The sequence below is a fragment of the Phoenix dactylifera genome, chromosome 1, assembly GCF_009389715.1.
Source record: "Phoenix dactylifera cultivar Barhee BC4 chromosome 1, palm_55x_up_171113_PBpolish2nd_filt_p, whole genome shotgun sequence".
Lineage (NCBI taxonomy): Eukaryota > Viridiplantae > Streptophyta > Magnoliopsida > Arecales > Arecaceae > Phoenix > Phoenix dactylifera.
The window spans coordinates 14,302,582-14,314,028 of NC_052392.1; the positions used below are offsets into that span (position 1 = coordinate 14,302,582).

Consider the following 11,447-nt stretch of genomic DNA (forward strand, 5'->3'; position numbering starts at 1 on the left):
TGAAATAAGTTGGTCATGTCTAGGAGTAAGACTTCCAAACCTTAATAAAGATAACAATTAACTCTCCCAAAGTTGAATGCCGTATCATGCCTACAAACGTAAGACTGAGATCTACTGTTTAACAAACAATTCGGGAATTCTTGGTTCCAAATGGATACAACAGGAAAAATAGTCGATAACTTCCTGTTCACATGCGGCAAGAACAAAGCATATTACACAAAGAAGGGAACAGCAGGAACAAATTACTGGCATCTGCATTGATGTCATCTTAAATTTGAGATACTATCATAAGAATACAAAGTTCAAAACTTCTGACGCTCCACGTTCAGCGGGCAAACCCAACTATAACAATGATAAATTAAGGTTTCGGAGCACATCACTCCAAAAATTGAGGGAGAATTCCCAGCTGCAGAAAAAAATTATTAAAATGGCAGATAAAACCGAACCGGATGGAAGGCATACGAACTCTCAAATAGAAATATTAGTTTTGTTTTCATCGCCATCTAAGGAAAAGGTATCTCCAACTTAAGCACCACCAGAACCGTACTTCTTCCCCAAAACGATCAGCTGCAGCTTGTCATAGCCAGCAAGCACACCGGCCCCAGCAACTGCACGGAGAATGTTGGCACCTGCACCCTTGAAAAGGGATTTTGGCCCCTCATTCTTCAGAATCTGGGAGAATGCATCCAGGGAGCTCTTGTACTTCACTGCTTCTCCAGAGGTCATCATCATTCTTCTGCGAACAGTATCGATGGGGTAGGAAGCAAGTCCAGCACCATTTGTAATCACCCAACCCAGGGCAAAGCTAGCAAAGAAACTATCCTGTAATCATCCAAAGTAAAACAAGCTGAAGAGCCACCATGCAATTTTATCAACAGGTGAATAAGACTGAAAACACCCAGACATATCACACGAGTAATCTATGTTGAAACTTCAGAAGCGTCGAGGAACCTAACAATATGGCAACTGATGAATACAGAATACTAAGAAGAGCTCGTATAAGGTGTAAGCATATTTAGATCCTCAGGCAAGTAAAACAATATTACACATGCAATTTGAGCATGAAGAGATAGCCAACAGTTAAATATCGACCGCTTACTGATGTTCATAGGATGAATTATCATTCAAGTTACTAAATATTGATTCATATTGTAAAATGTCCATACCTGCAATTTTCCAGTAAGAACAACTGGCTTCAAAGAGTCATACATTCCGAAGTACAGACCCCGGTAAACTATAATTCCAACACATGAGATATTGAATCCACGGTAGAGGCCAGCTATGCCATCAGACTTCAATGTCTTCCGGTAGACATCAACGAGGCCATTGAATTGTCTTTCACCACCTTTTTTGGCTGCTTTTGCATCATTTGCCAAACGGGTACGGGCATAGTCCAATGAGTAGACAAATAGCAGAGAAGAAGCACCAGCTGCACCACCAGAAGCAAGGTTGCCACCAAACCATTTCCAGTATCCATCTTTATCTTTCTTAAAATTGAACATCCTCTTGAAGTAATCCTTGAAAGCAAAGTTCAAGGCCTGCAAGTGATAACAGGTAAGGAAATTAGCATATTTGAAGGAAAGAATCATTTAAACATCCAGTACAAATAAAGTCAGTGTTCTTGATTCAAATCAAAGAAGTTGGTCACATGCTTTAATTTCTAGAGAATAAGACAACAGATACATCTGCTGTGAGTGAGGATGGTGCTCCAGTACAAGCACACAGAGAATGAATTACAATCAACAACAGATGATAGCAGAAGTTGAAAAAACACAGTAAGATGCTAAAATACTACCATAAGGAAAATCTATGAATCTGAAAGCCAAGGAAATATTTTGGCCTTGATGTTGTACAGCCATATTGTGTCCTCACCAAATTCATCAAACAACAGGAAAAGGGAATATATAAGCAGTCCAAGAAGAATAGGCAAAAAATGTATAAAGAATATATTTTTAAAATCGGTTATAGAGAAATCAATGGGCAAAAAAAATATGAATATAAGGCCTACCTAGGCCTAACATGTAGGGCACAATCTGGCCAGTCAAAAAGGAGTGTTGTAATTGCAAGCAACCAAATTATCCTTTTCTTCCCCTCCTAACTACAAACACCTTCCATCATATGCTTTCATTCTTTCTACTTAGAAAAGGTACGAAATGCATAAGTCAAAACTCAAAAATTAGCATTCAGTGATGTAAACCAAAAAAATTTAGGGAAAGCGTCTGGTTTTTCAAAAGCTCAGCTAATTACCTACAGAAGGATCAAGAAAATGGTGCATGCTCCCCAAAATCTTTCAAGGATTATGCCATGAAGATAAAATTTATCTAGCAACCAGCGGGGATTTTAAAGTTCAGATGGAACACTCTAGTTGAGGATCCAACCAGGTCATTCGACACCCTGGTTCTGAGAAGCAAGTCAAAAGGAAACTAAATCCACGAGTTGCAATTTAAGAACTTCATAAGCAAACAGATGCAATCAATTCCAACTACTTCTTGACTATCTTGCAAAATTAAATAAATTGGGTAAGGTTGCAACAATAAACTTTAAGTATGAAGTGATTTAGAGGTAGGTAACAAAACTGACCTGAGTTGGGAAGTAACGGATCACATTTGCAGCATTCCCTCTCCACAAAGAGATAATACCTTCATCCTTAATAGTTCGGCGGAAACAGTCCGCAATACCCTTGTAGGGCTCGGAAAGCCGACCTGCCTTGATCATCTCATCCTGGTTCTGGATAAGAAGTTTCACACGCTCAATAGGTGCAGCAGCAGTTTTGGAAACTGCAGCTGAGACTCCACCCATAAGGAAATCAATTGCAAAGCTGGCAAAACCTTTTTCTGAAGGCGCATGGGCAAAGACAGGTGACACAGATGACACCATGGAGAGATCACAGGTAGCTTTGCATGCAGGCATAAATGGAGTTTGCAGCGCATTGTTGACAAAGCTTGCAGATGCAAAGTGCCTCTCACACAGAGAAGGCGTACTGAAGTTGTAACTGCGGACCTGCATATCTTGTGCAAAGCTGGGACTAAGATGAAACTGGCTGGCAACCTTTTGGATTACAGTTGGGTGGTTAACTTGATCAGCCATGGTTTGTAGTAAAGAAAAACCTAGAAGCAATGTACAGCATTCAGATAAGTAGCAAATTTTAACACAAGAAACATATTGTTAATTTAGAAGATACAATTTTTGTAAAAAAAAAATAAAAATTAAATATTGCTCAAAGAAAACTAAAAACATTTAGCTTAGCAATTTACCATGCTAAGTGCTCCCTCTACAATATTATTAGAAACGGGAAAAGTATAATTCAGAATTTTATGAAATAAAAACAGCAATTTGGAGAATGCATGTCCATGATTTTTTAAAACAAAGCTGATGATTATGCTAGACAAGCATATGTTTTAGAGCCTCCTTTTCACATGGGTTGTTGCTTGTGCATATTACTAAATTATCAGTTAAAGCACCTAATGTTGTGTCATTAAGTACATTATATTATGAACAAACACTAAGCAAATATCACTGAGAATCCATGGTAAATAAAGATGTATTGAATCCTATCAATGTAATTCAAGAATGTTAAGCAATCCCACTTGTTTGGTCCCCACATATGTAGTTACAAACAAAAGATGACATTCTTTACAGTCCATTTTTTTAATCCAAAAATTAAGAGGACTGCCTGCTTTTAAACTGCCCTATTGTCATATCCACTTATGTTTGTTCTCCCCAGTTCTCCAGGCAAGCTGATTAAATCATCTTTTGACATAAATTCGCACAATGATCAGCAGATACATCAAACTAAGATCTGTGGTTGATTTCAAAAATGATCAGGAGATAAGGCTAATACAGCTTATACCGATACACATAATGATTAGGCAAGCATGAAACAGAACACGAATGGCTAATACTACCCAAACATCAACAGAAGCATTAACAAACTGTAACAAACAGCAACATAATAATAGAAATTTCCTGAACTCTTTTCCTATAAACTAAAGCAAAATTCCCAGCCTGGAAATTTCCAGCAGGCAAATGTGAAGATTACATTGTATGGTTGGGTTCCCCATTAAAGCAGACCATATCCCCTTAAGCAGATCAAAAAATAGACGATTTTGGGTTATAAAAATATATACACTAAAATCCCACATATGATTCCTAGTTATGTCAACAATGATACAAAATATTATAATGAAATCTCAGGCACCTTTCTCTTATGTGCTCGTAGGAAGGTCAAAGAAAATGCGGATTTCACTTTGACTGAAGTTTACCTACCCATATGGAGGTAAACACTTGGAAAATATTCGCACAACACAACTCGATGCAGTTCACAATAACTGTCATTGCCCCTCATGCAATCTAACAAGATAACTAGGTCCTCTATAATCAATGTCCAAGGGAAAAAAACAATCATTATCTGAAATCCAATATCCCAAATCAAAACCTAAAATCCCAAATCAAGCCAATGAGGCCCTAAATTTCTTCCATTGTGTTTCTGCCCTCCTTTTAACTTTCAATAACAGGCAAACACTGACCAAATATTAAACAAAAATACTTAAAGTATAACCAGAAATGACGGCTTGAGTATACAAACCACTTAAAAATCCACGCTGATGGTTACGATGTACCCCAAAAATAAGACAAGATCAAAAGCAGCTTAGAGCAGAAAACAAATGATAAAATAATTTAAGAAACAAAATTCCTTCCCTGGATCAAGGAAAACAACGAAAAGACCAATATATGAACTGACAAAATTTCGTCTATATCCATTTGGACCGATATAAATATCATCTATACCTTGACCAATAAGGATGATGAGCATCATCAGGAACATTGAGAAGACTTGTACGGGACAATAACTAACAGATCAAGACCCCCAGAATCGTATGTAATAACCGGAGATCCAGAACATATATATAAATTAAACAAAAATATATAATCTTCCCTGACTTTTTTTATAAATGAGAAAACAATGTCGAAAATTAAAACATTCAGGAAAAATGAATTAAGTACATGGCGATCCTACAGACAACTAGAAACGAAAAGTCGCTCCAGATCTTGGATTTAAAAAAAAAAAAAAGATCAAAAATCTAAATCACGACAAGATATTGAGATCAATCGAACCTGCTTGGAATCTGAAACTGGTTCAAGAAGAAATCGGAAACCAGATCTAGAAAAAAAAACCATAGACCATTCAACCGAATAAAACGACCAGAGATCGAGAGATCTAGTAACAGAAATCTTAAGGAAACGAAAACTAATGGCTTACCCTTCGGAAACGATACAAACGAAGGCTCCCTCTCTCTCTCTCTGACTCCTCCCTTGAATCTCTAGGAGCTCTCTCGGCGCCTCCCGTTTATAGGGAAAGGAGGCCAATGGTGGAGACGGCGAGAGACGCGGAGAGGGGGCTTGTATTGGGGCATCCTAGGGTTTTTATGTCAAAAGGGTCGCCCAACTCCGCATCATACGACAACACACACATCGACATAATCTTCGTGACGAAACTGCAGTAAGGTAGTGAAGGGCCGTCTAAACTCTAAAGTGTGTGGGCTCCATTACCTCCAGAATATTTGTGAAGTTGTTAGTCATTCTAGTGCATGTCAACGAGGAAATGCAAGATTTTGGCAACTGCATGAGGCTGCAGCCCAAGTTCACAAGCAACAGTTCTGGTAGCCGAATGCTGGAGGACTTGAGTTACAATACATTTCTGTGCAGGTTGATTATTGCTAGGGAAACAGGCTTACTCTGGCAAAACAGATTCTGAGGTATGCTAGAAACCATGACAAATTTTAGTAGTCTTGACCTAGCAGCTCCACAAATTTCGTATCTTTTGTTTGTAAAAAAATATTTTTTAGCCCTTCAAAAATACTTTTAGATAAAATAAAGGTGTTTGATAAAACTTTCGAAAAAACTGTTTTAGCTTTTCCATAATGCTAAAGATAGTTTTTTGGAAAAAGCTTCATTTTGAAGCTTTTTCGAAACATACTTTTAGGCCCGATCGAAAAGCTGTTTTTTTGACCAAAATATCCGTGATAAAATATAGCAATTACACAAAATATCTTTTTAATAATTGTTTAACTAATTTTATCACCTAGCTAGAAAATTTGTTATATTATGAAAAATTAATTTACATTAATAGTTATAATATTTTTTATCTTTATTATTGTATTATACTATAAAATAATATTATATTACATTATATCATAATACATTGATATGTTATATTAAATAATTTAATATAATATTAAATTATTATATTATAGTATATAATATTATATTACTAATATTATATTACATTATAGTAATATTATACTATATCATATATTTATATATTAATACATATTATATTTTATTATGCTTCGTTGTATAATACTGTGCAATGTTCTTTATGGTCATCTTATCATACCAAAAGTATTTTTTTAGTTTATTTACCAAATATATATTCAAGTGGCACAGCACTTTAGAAATATATTTACCAAAAAGCAAACAACTTTTTATAAAAGCTCTATTTCAGGAAACTCTACTTCTAAAAGCTCTACTACCAACAGCTCTCGCAAACGGAGCTTTAGTAGTCTTTATCAATACTTGGTTGGGCATCTTTTGATACTCACATGAGACTAAAATTTATCTATGGAGTTCCATGAGAAATTCATCATTAGTTGCTCCATCTTTAAGATGATAGCTTTAGGAATTATGGAACAAGTCATCAAATAGTCCAGTAGTGCGCACAACATTGATTTGATCAGGGTGATCCTACCCATCATAAATAGAGCCCTCCACTTCTAGCCCTCCAATCTTCCTTGCATGCTTTGAGTTAATGCTCCGTGGTCCGATTTACCATGCCTCCTTCAAATGATTGGCACCCCAAGATATAGCCACATGCTGGTATATTCTGATACTCTCAAAGTGCCTTAATTTGTTTGCCTCATACCAAGATTAACCTTCGAGCTGAGCTTCAATGAAGATTTCTGCAACTTGACCCTATGGCCAAACATCAAGTAATACCTCATGACAATTTCCTTCAGCACTATTGCTTTTGCCTCTGTGGAATGAACCGCCAGCATACAATCATCTACAAACAAAAGATGCAAAATATGTGGGGCTGCTAGGTCAAGCTAGTAAGCTGTTAATACATGGTTGGAGATTACAATCCTCGACATACGCAACAAGGCATCATCATGTATAATAAAAAGGTACGGAGAAAGAGAGCACCCTTACCGAAAAACCATAGAGAGCTCGAGAATTCTGCAAGGGATCCATTGATCAGCAACACAAATGGGAGCCTTTAAATGGAACCACACGCCTAGCCAATCCAATCATCCTGGAATCTCATCTACCTTAAAGAGTGGAAAAAGAAGTCCCACTGAACTCAGTCATAGGTTCTTTCCACATCCAAGTTTATAACCATGAGACTATGCCAGATGGAGGCCTTGATGAGGTCGCTCATGATCTCTTAAGCAAGAAGAATGTTATCTGAAATGCTTCTAACCCTTATGAAAGCTCCTTGTTCAAGACAAATCGGTAATTTCAACACCGGTTGCATCCTGTCGACAATGATTTTGCTATAATTTTATAGAGAGTGGTGCACAAGTTAAATAGGCCTAAAATAAAATGGCTCTACCACATCTCACCTCTTGGGTAGAAGATTATAATGAAGTTCTCATCTTCTTGATGGTAAAAATTGCTTAACCACTAAGAAAGATATTCTTTCCGATGATCGGCCAATACCTCTTTAAGGAAAAAAGTGAAAAATTATCAAATCCCAATGCTTTATCCCTCAGCATAGATCATAGAGCCTCATCCACCTCAGTATCAAAAGCCCGTTGCAGAAGCATCCCAATTTTCTCTGCAATCACAACCCTATTGAGGGGAGGGGTTGATGGTTCCCATCTCACATCATCATCATTATTCTAGCAACACTTAAAAAACTAAAGAATCTCGCACTTGATTATATCTAGAGCCTTTGCAACTTCTCCATCCTGGCCCTTAGCAAGCAGGTGGAATTTCTGTGCCTTTTTGTCATTGTGGATCTGTGGAAGAATTTATTACTATTGTCCTATCATGCAACCAACCAACCTTGGATTTTTGCCATCAATAGATCTCCTTTACGAAGTAAAGGGTGGTTATGTGAAAGACTAGCCCTTAGGATATTTACATTAGCATCTGAAAGCCCCCTTAATTAAACTCCTTCTGTTGGAGGTGAACAACAGTTCCATCACCTTAGCCTACACTTCATGAGCACAAGTTTCCACTTCATGTAATATCTCAAGATTGAGTACGAAAGAGCTAAATCTTTTCAAAGTAAAAATTAAAAGAAATAACAGTATCTGCGAGAAAAGGCAATGATCTGAACAGAGGCAGGATAAGTGACTTATCTGGTAGTTTGGAAAATATCAAATCAATAATGGACATGCGTGATATATGTAAGAAGAAAATGGGCATTCAAGCTTATTACCCAATTGATAATTTTGCTTTCTTTATATGTCTCGTTCTATAAATATTCAAATAAGATGGTGTATCTCTCTAAAAGATAACATTTTCTTAACACCTCCAATGCAGATTTACGTAGAAGTGACATGGATTGAGGAGCGAAAAAACATTCAAAGTCATCGGTACCCAATCTTCATTCTTCAATAAATTTATCAACTACAATATTTGGCACCTTTTTATACCAACTCTATTTTAGATTTTTTTTAAAAAGAAGCATACTTTATGCTTTCAATAAATTGGGATGTTGGTGCTTTCCCCGACTTCTTCTTCTTCTTCTTCTTATTTATTTATTTATTTATTTTTTTTGGGACTACCGTAACTCACATCAACCTTGTTGGGTCCAAAATATTACAGAATAAACTAAGCCAAAACTAAAGCCAACTAGAAACAATATTCACACGGGCAATATATCAAATACCTGAAGAGCAGAAAGAAAAATATATCAAATTTATGTGGAAAATCTTCCAGTGTACAGGAAAAAAAACACTGGGCAAATCCAATCAATCCACTATAATAAATATAGAGTTTACAATCCTCAAGTTTATGCTCAAAACTTGAGTTTACAACAAATTGGAAAAACTCCAACATCACCTCCCTAAGAGTAACAATGATATCACCCAAACCACCACAATATGATGAACCCAAGAATGTAATGAGATTTCTAACAATGAATACTATAAACTTCCTATAGCATCCAACACAACTCTTAGATAGAAACCTAATTTGTTAAATCACTGTGCGAAAAACCACACCCAATAAAAAATAAAGAAAGAAAAAAGAACCTATTTTTCTTCCTTTTTCTTCTTTGTTTGGCATGCCAATTTCTTTGGCTGCACCCTCTGCCCTTTTGTCACAGTACCCCCTAGCTCTCTTTTCTTATTCTTTCTTTTGTCTCAGCCGAAAGCGCCTCCCAAGTTCACGTGTCCTTTCTTTTATTCACGCACTCTCCCATGCGGTCCTACAAGAAAATAGAGATCAAGCCCTAATGGGCTATTGGACCTTCTCAAGTGGGCTGGACCCACTTACAATCTCCCCCTCCAGCCCATAGAAGAAGGAAACTGTACTCTAACTTACTAGTTAGAATCCATGCCGGCCAATCCGGTGCAAAGTTTCAGATTCTCTCTTATCACAACTTTTGTCATCATGTCAGCTAGATTCTTGTCAGTGTGAATCTTCTGTAGTTGTACTAACTATTCTGCAACTATCTGACATAGCCAATGGTATCTCACATCTATGTGCTTTGTGCATGAATGATATGTAGCATTCTTGCTCAAGTCTCATACACTTTGACTGTCACAATGAACTACGTACTCATCTTGCTTTAAACCCAAATCTTAGAGAAACCATCTTATCCAAAGCATCTCTTTCACTGCTTCAGTAGCTGTAATATACTCAGCCTCAGTGGTACATAAGGCAATACACTTTTGCAGTTTCGAATGCCAAAATATAGCTCCCCCTGCAAAAGTAAACAAATATCTTGAAGTTAATTTTCTTCCATCAAAGTCACCAGACATATCTGAATCTGTATAGCCCTCCAAAATTGGTTTTAAGCCCCCAAAAGTCAAGCACATTTTAGAGCTACCTCTCAAGTATCTGAAAATCCACTTTACTACTAGCTAGTGATTTTTTCTAGGATTAACAAGGAACCTGCTAATAACTCCAATTGCATGAGCAATGTTTGAGCATGTGCAAACCATAGCATACATCAAACTTCCGATTGCAGAGGAGTAAGGAACTACTGCCATGCTATCTTTCTCTTCTTTTGTAGAAGGACAAGTCTCTTACTCAGTCTGAAGTGACTACCAAGAGGTGTACTGACTAGTTTAGCCTACACTTCGTGAGCACAAGTTTCCACTTAATGCAATATCCCAAGATTGAGTACAAAAGAGCCAAATCTTTTTAAAGTAAAAATTAAAAGAAATAACAGTATCGACGGGAAGAGGCAATGATCTGAGCAGAGGCAGGATAAGTGACGCATCTGGTAGTTTGGAAAATATCAAATCAATAATGGACATGCGTGATATATGTAAGAAGAAAATGGGCATTCAAGCTTATTACCTAATTGATAATTTTGCTCTCTTTATATGTCTCGTTCTATAAATATTCAAATACGATGGTGTATCTCTCTAAAATATGACATTTTCTTGACACTTTCAATGCAAATTTACGTAGAAGTGGCATGGATTGAGGAGCAAAAAAACATTCAAAGTCATCGGTACCCAATCTTCATTCTTCAATAAATTTATCAACTACAATATTTGGCACCTTTTTATACCAACTCTATTTTAGATTTTTTTTAAGGGCTCATTTGGTTCGCGGGAAGTATTTTCCCTCCTAGGAATATGATTCCTGGGAATCAGATTCCTAGGAAGAGGATACCTAGGAAAGTACTTTTGGCATGTTTGGTTAACCATGGAAAAGTGACAAATTTCCAAAGTGCTTATGTTTGGTTGACCATCCACTTTCCTAGGAAAGTTAAGTATAATTCCTATTATGCCCTTAATAAAAATTAGGTCTTTAATGCCTCTTTAATGCTTCTTTAATGCTGAAGGGTCTTTTTGGGAAAAAATAAAAAAGGAGTGATTCCCACCTCATGGGAAAGTAACTTTCCCATGTTTCTCATGGGAAAGACTTTCCCATGAAATGTGGGAATCATATTCCCATGGGAATACAACTTTCCCATCTCTCTCCTTTGAAAACTCCAACCAAATAAGAGGCATTTCATTACTTTCCCGTTGACCACACTTTCCCCCCTCCTTTTCCTGCGAACCAAACGAGCCCTAAAAGAAGCATACTTTATGCTTTCAATAAATGGGGATGTTGGTGCTTTCCGCGGCTGCTTCTTCTTCTTCTTTTTATTATTTATTTTTATTTATTTTTTTTGGGACTACGGTAATTTATGTCAACCGGGGGTGGGAGAGCGAAGTCGGTCGCTTTATTAGGCCTTTCACAATAGATGCGCCTTT

General features: G+C 36.8%; 1 protein-coding gene across 2 annotated transcripts; it reads right to left on the minus strand.

The window, feature by feature from the left end:
• Positions 1-230: 230 nt before the first annotated feature.
• Positions 231-5,487, minus strand: LOC120111064 (ADP,ATP carrier protein 1, mitochondrial-like). Of its 2 annotated transcripts, XM_039127427.1 has the most exons (5): positions 5,261-5,400; positions 4,586-4,619; positions 2,581-3,107; positions 1,167-1,538; positions 231-822 (listed from the first exon to the last, which is right to left on the minus strand). In XM_039127427.1, the coding sequence occupies exons 3-5, from the start codon at positions 3,085-3,087 to the stop codon at positions 526-528; spliced, it is 1,176 nt and encodes a 391-aa protein (XP_038983355.1). In that variant the 5' UTR covers positions 3,088-3,107; positions 4,586-4,619; positions 5,261-5,400; the 3' UTR covers positions 231-525. The 2 variants fall into 2 exon arrangements, with proteins under 2 accessions (XP_038983355.1, XP_038983353.1); XM_039127425.1 differs by lacking the exon at positions 4,586-4,619 and having other exon boundaries at positions 5,261-5,487.
• Positions 5,488-11,447: the final 5,960 nt, after the last annotated feature.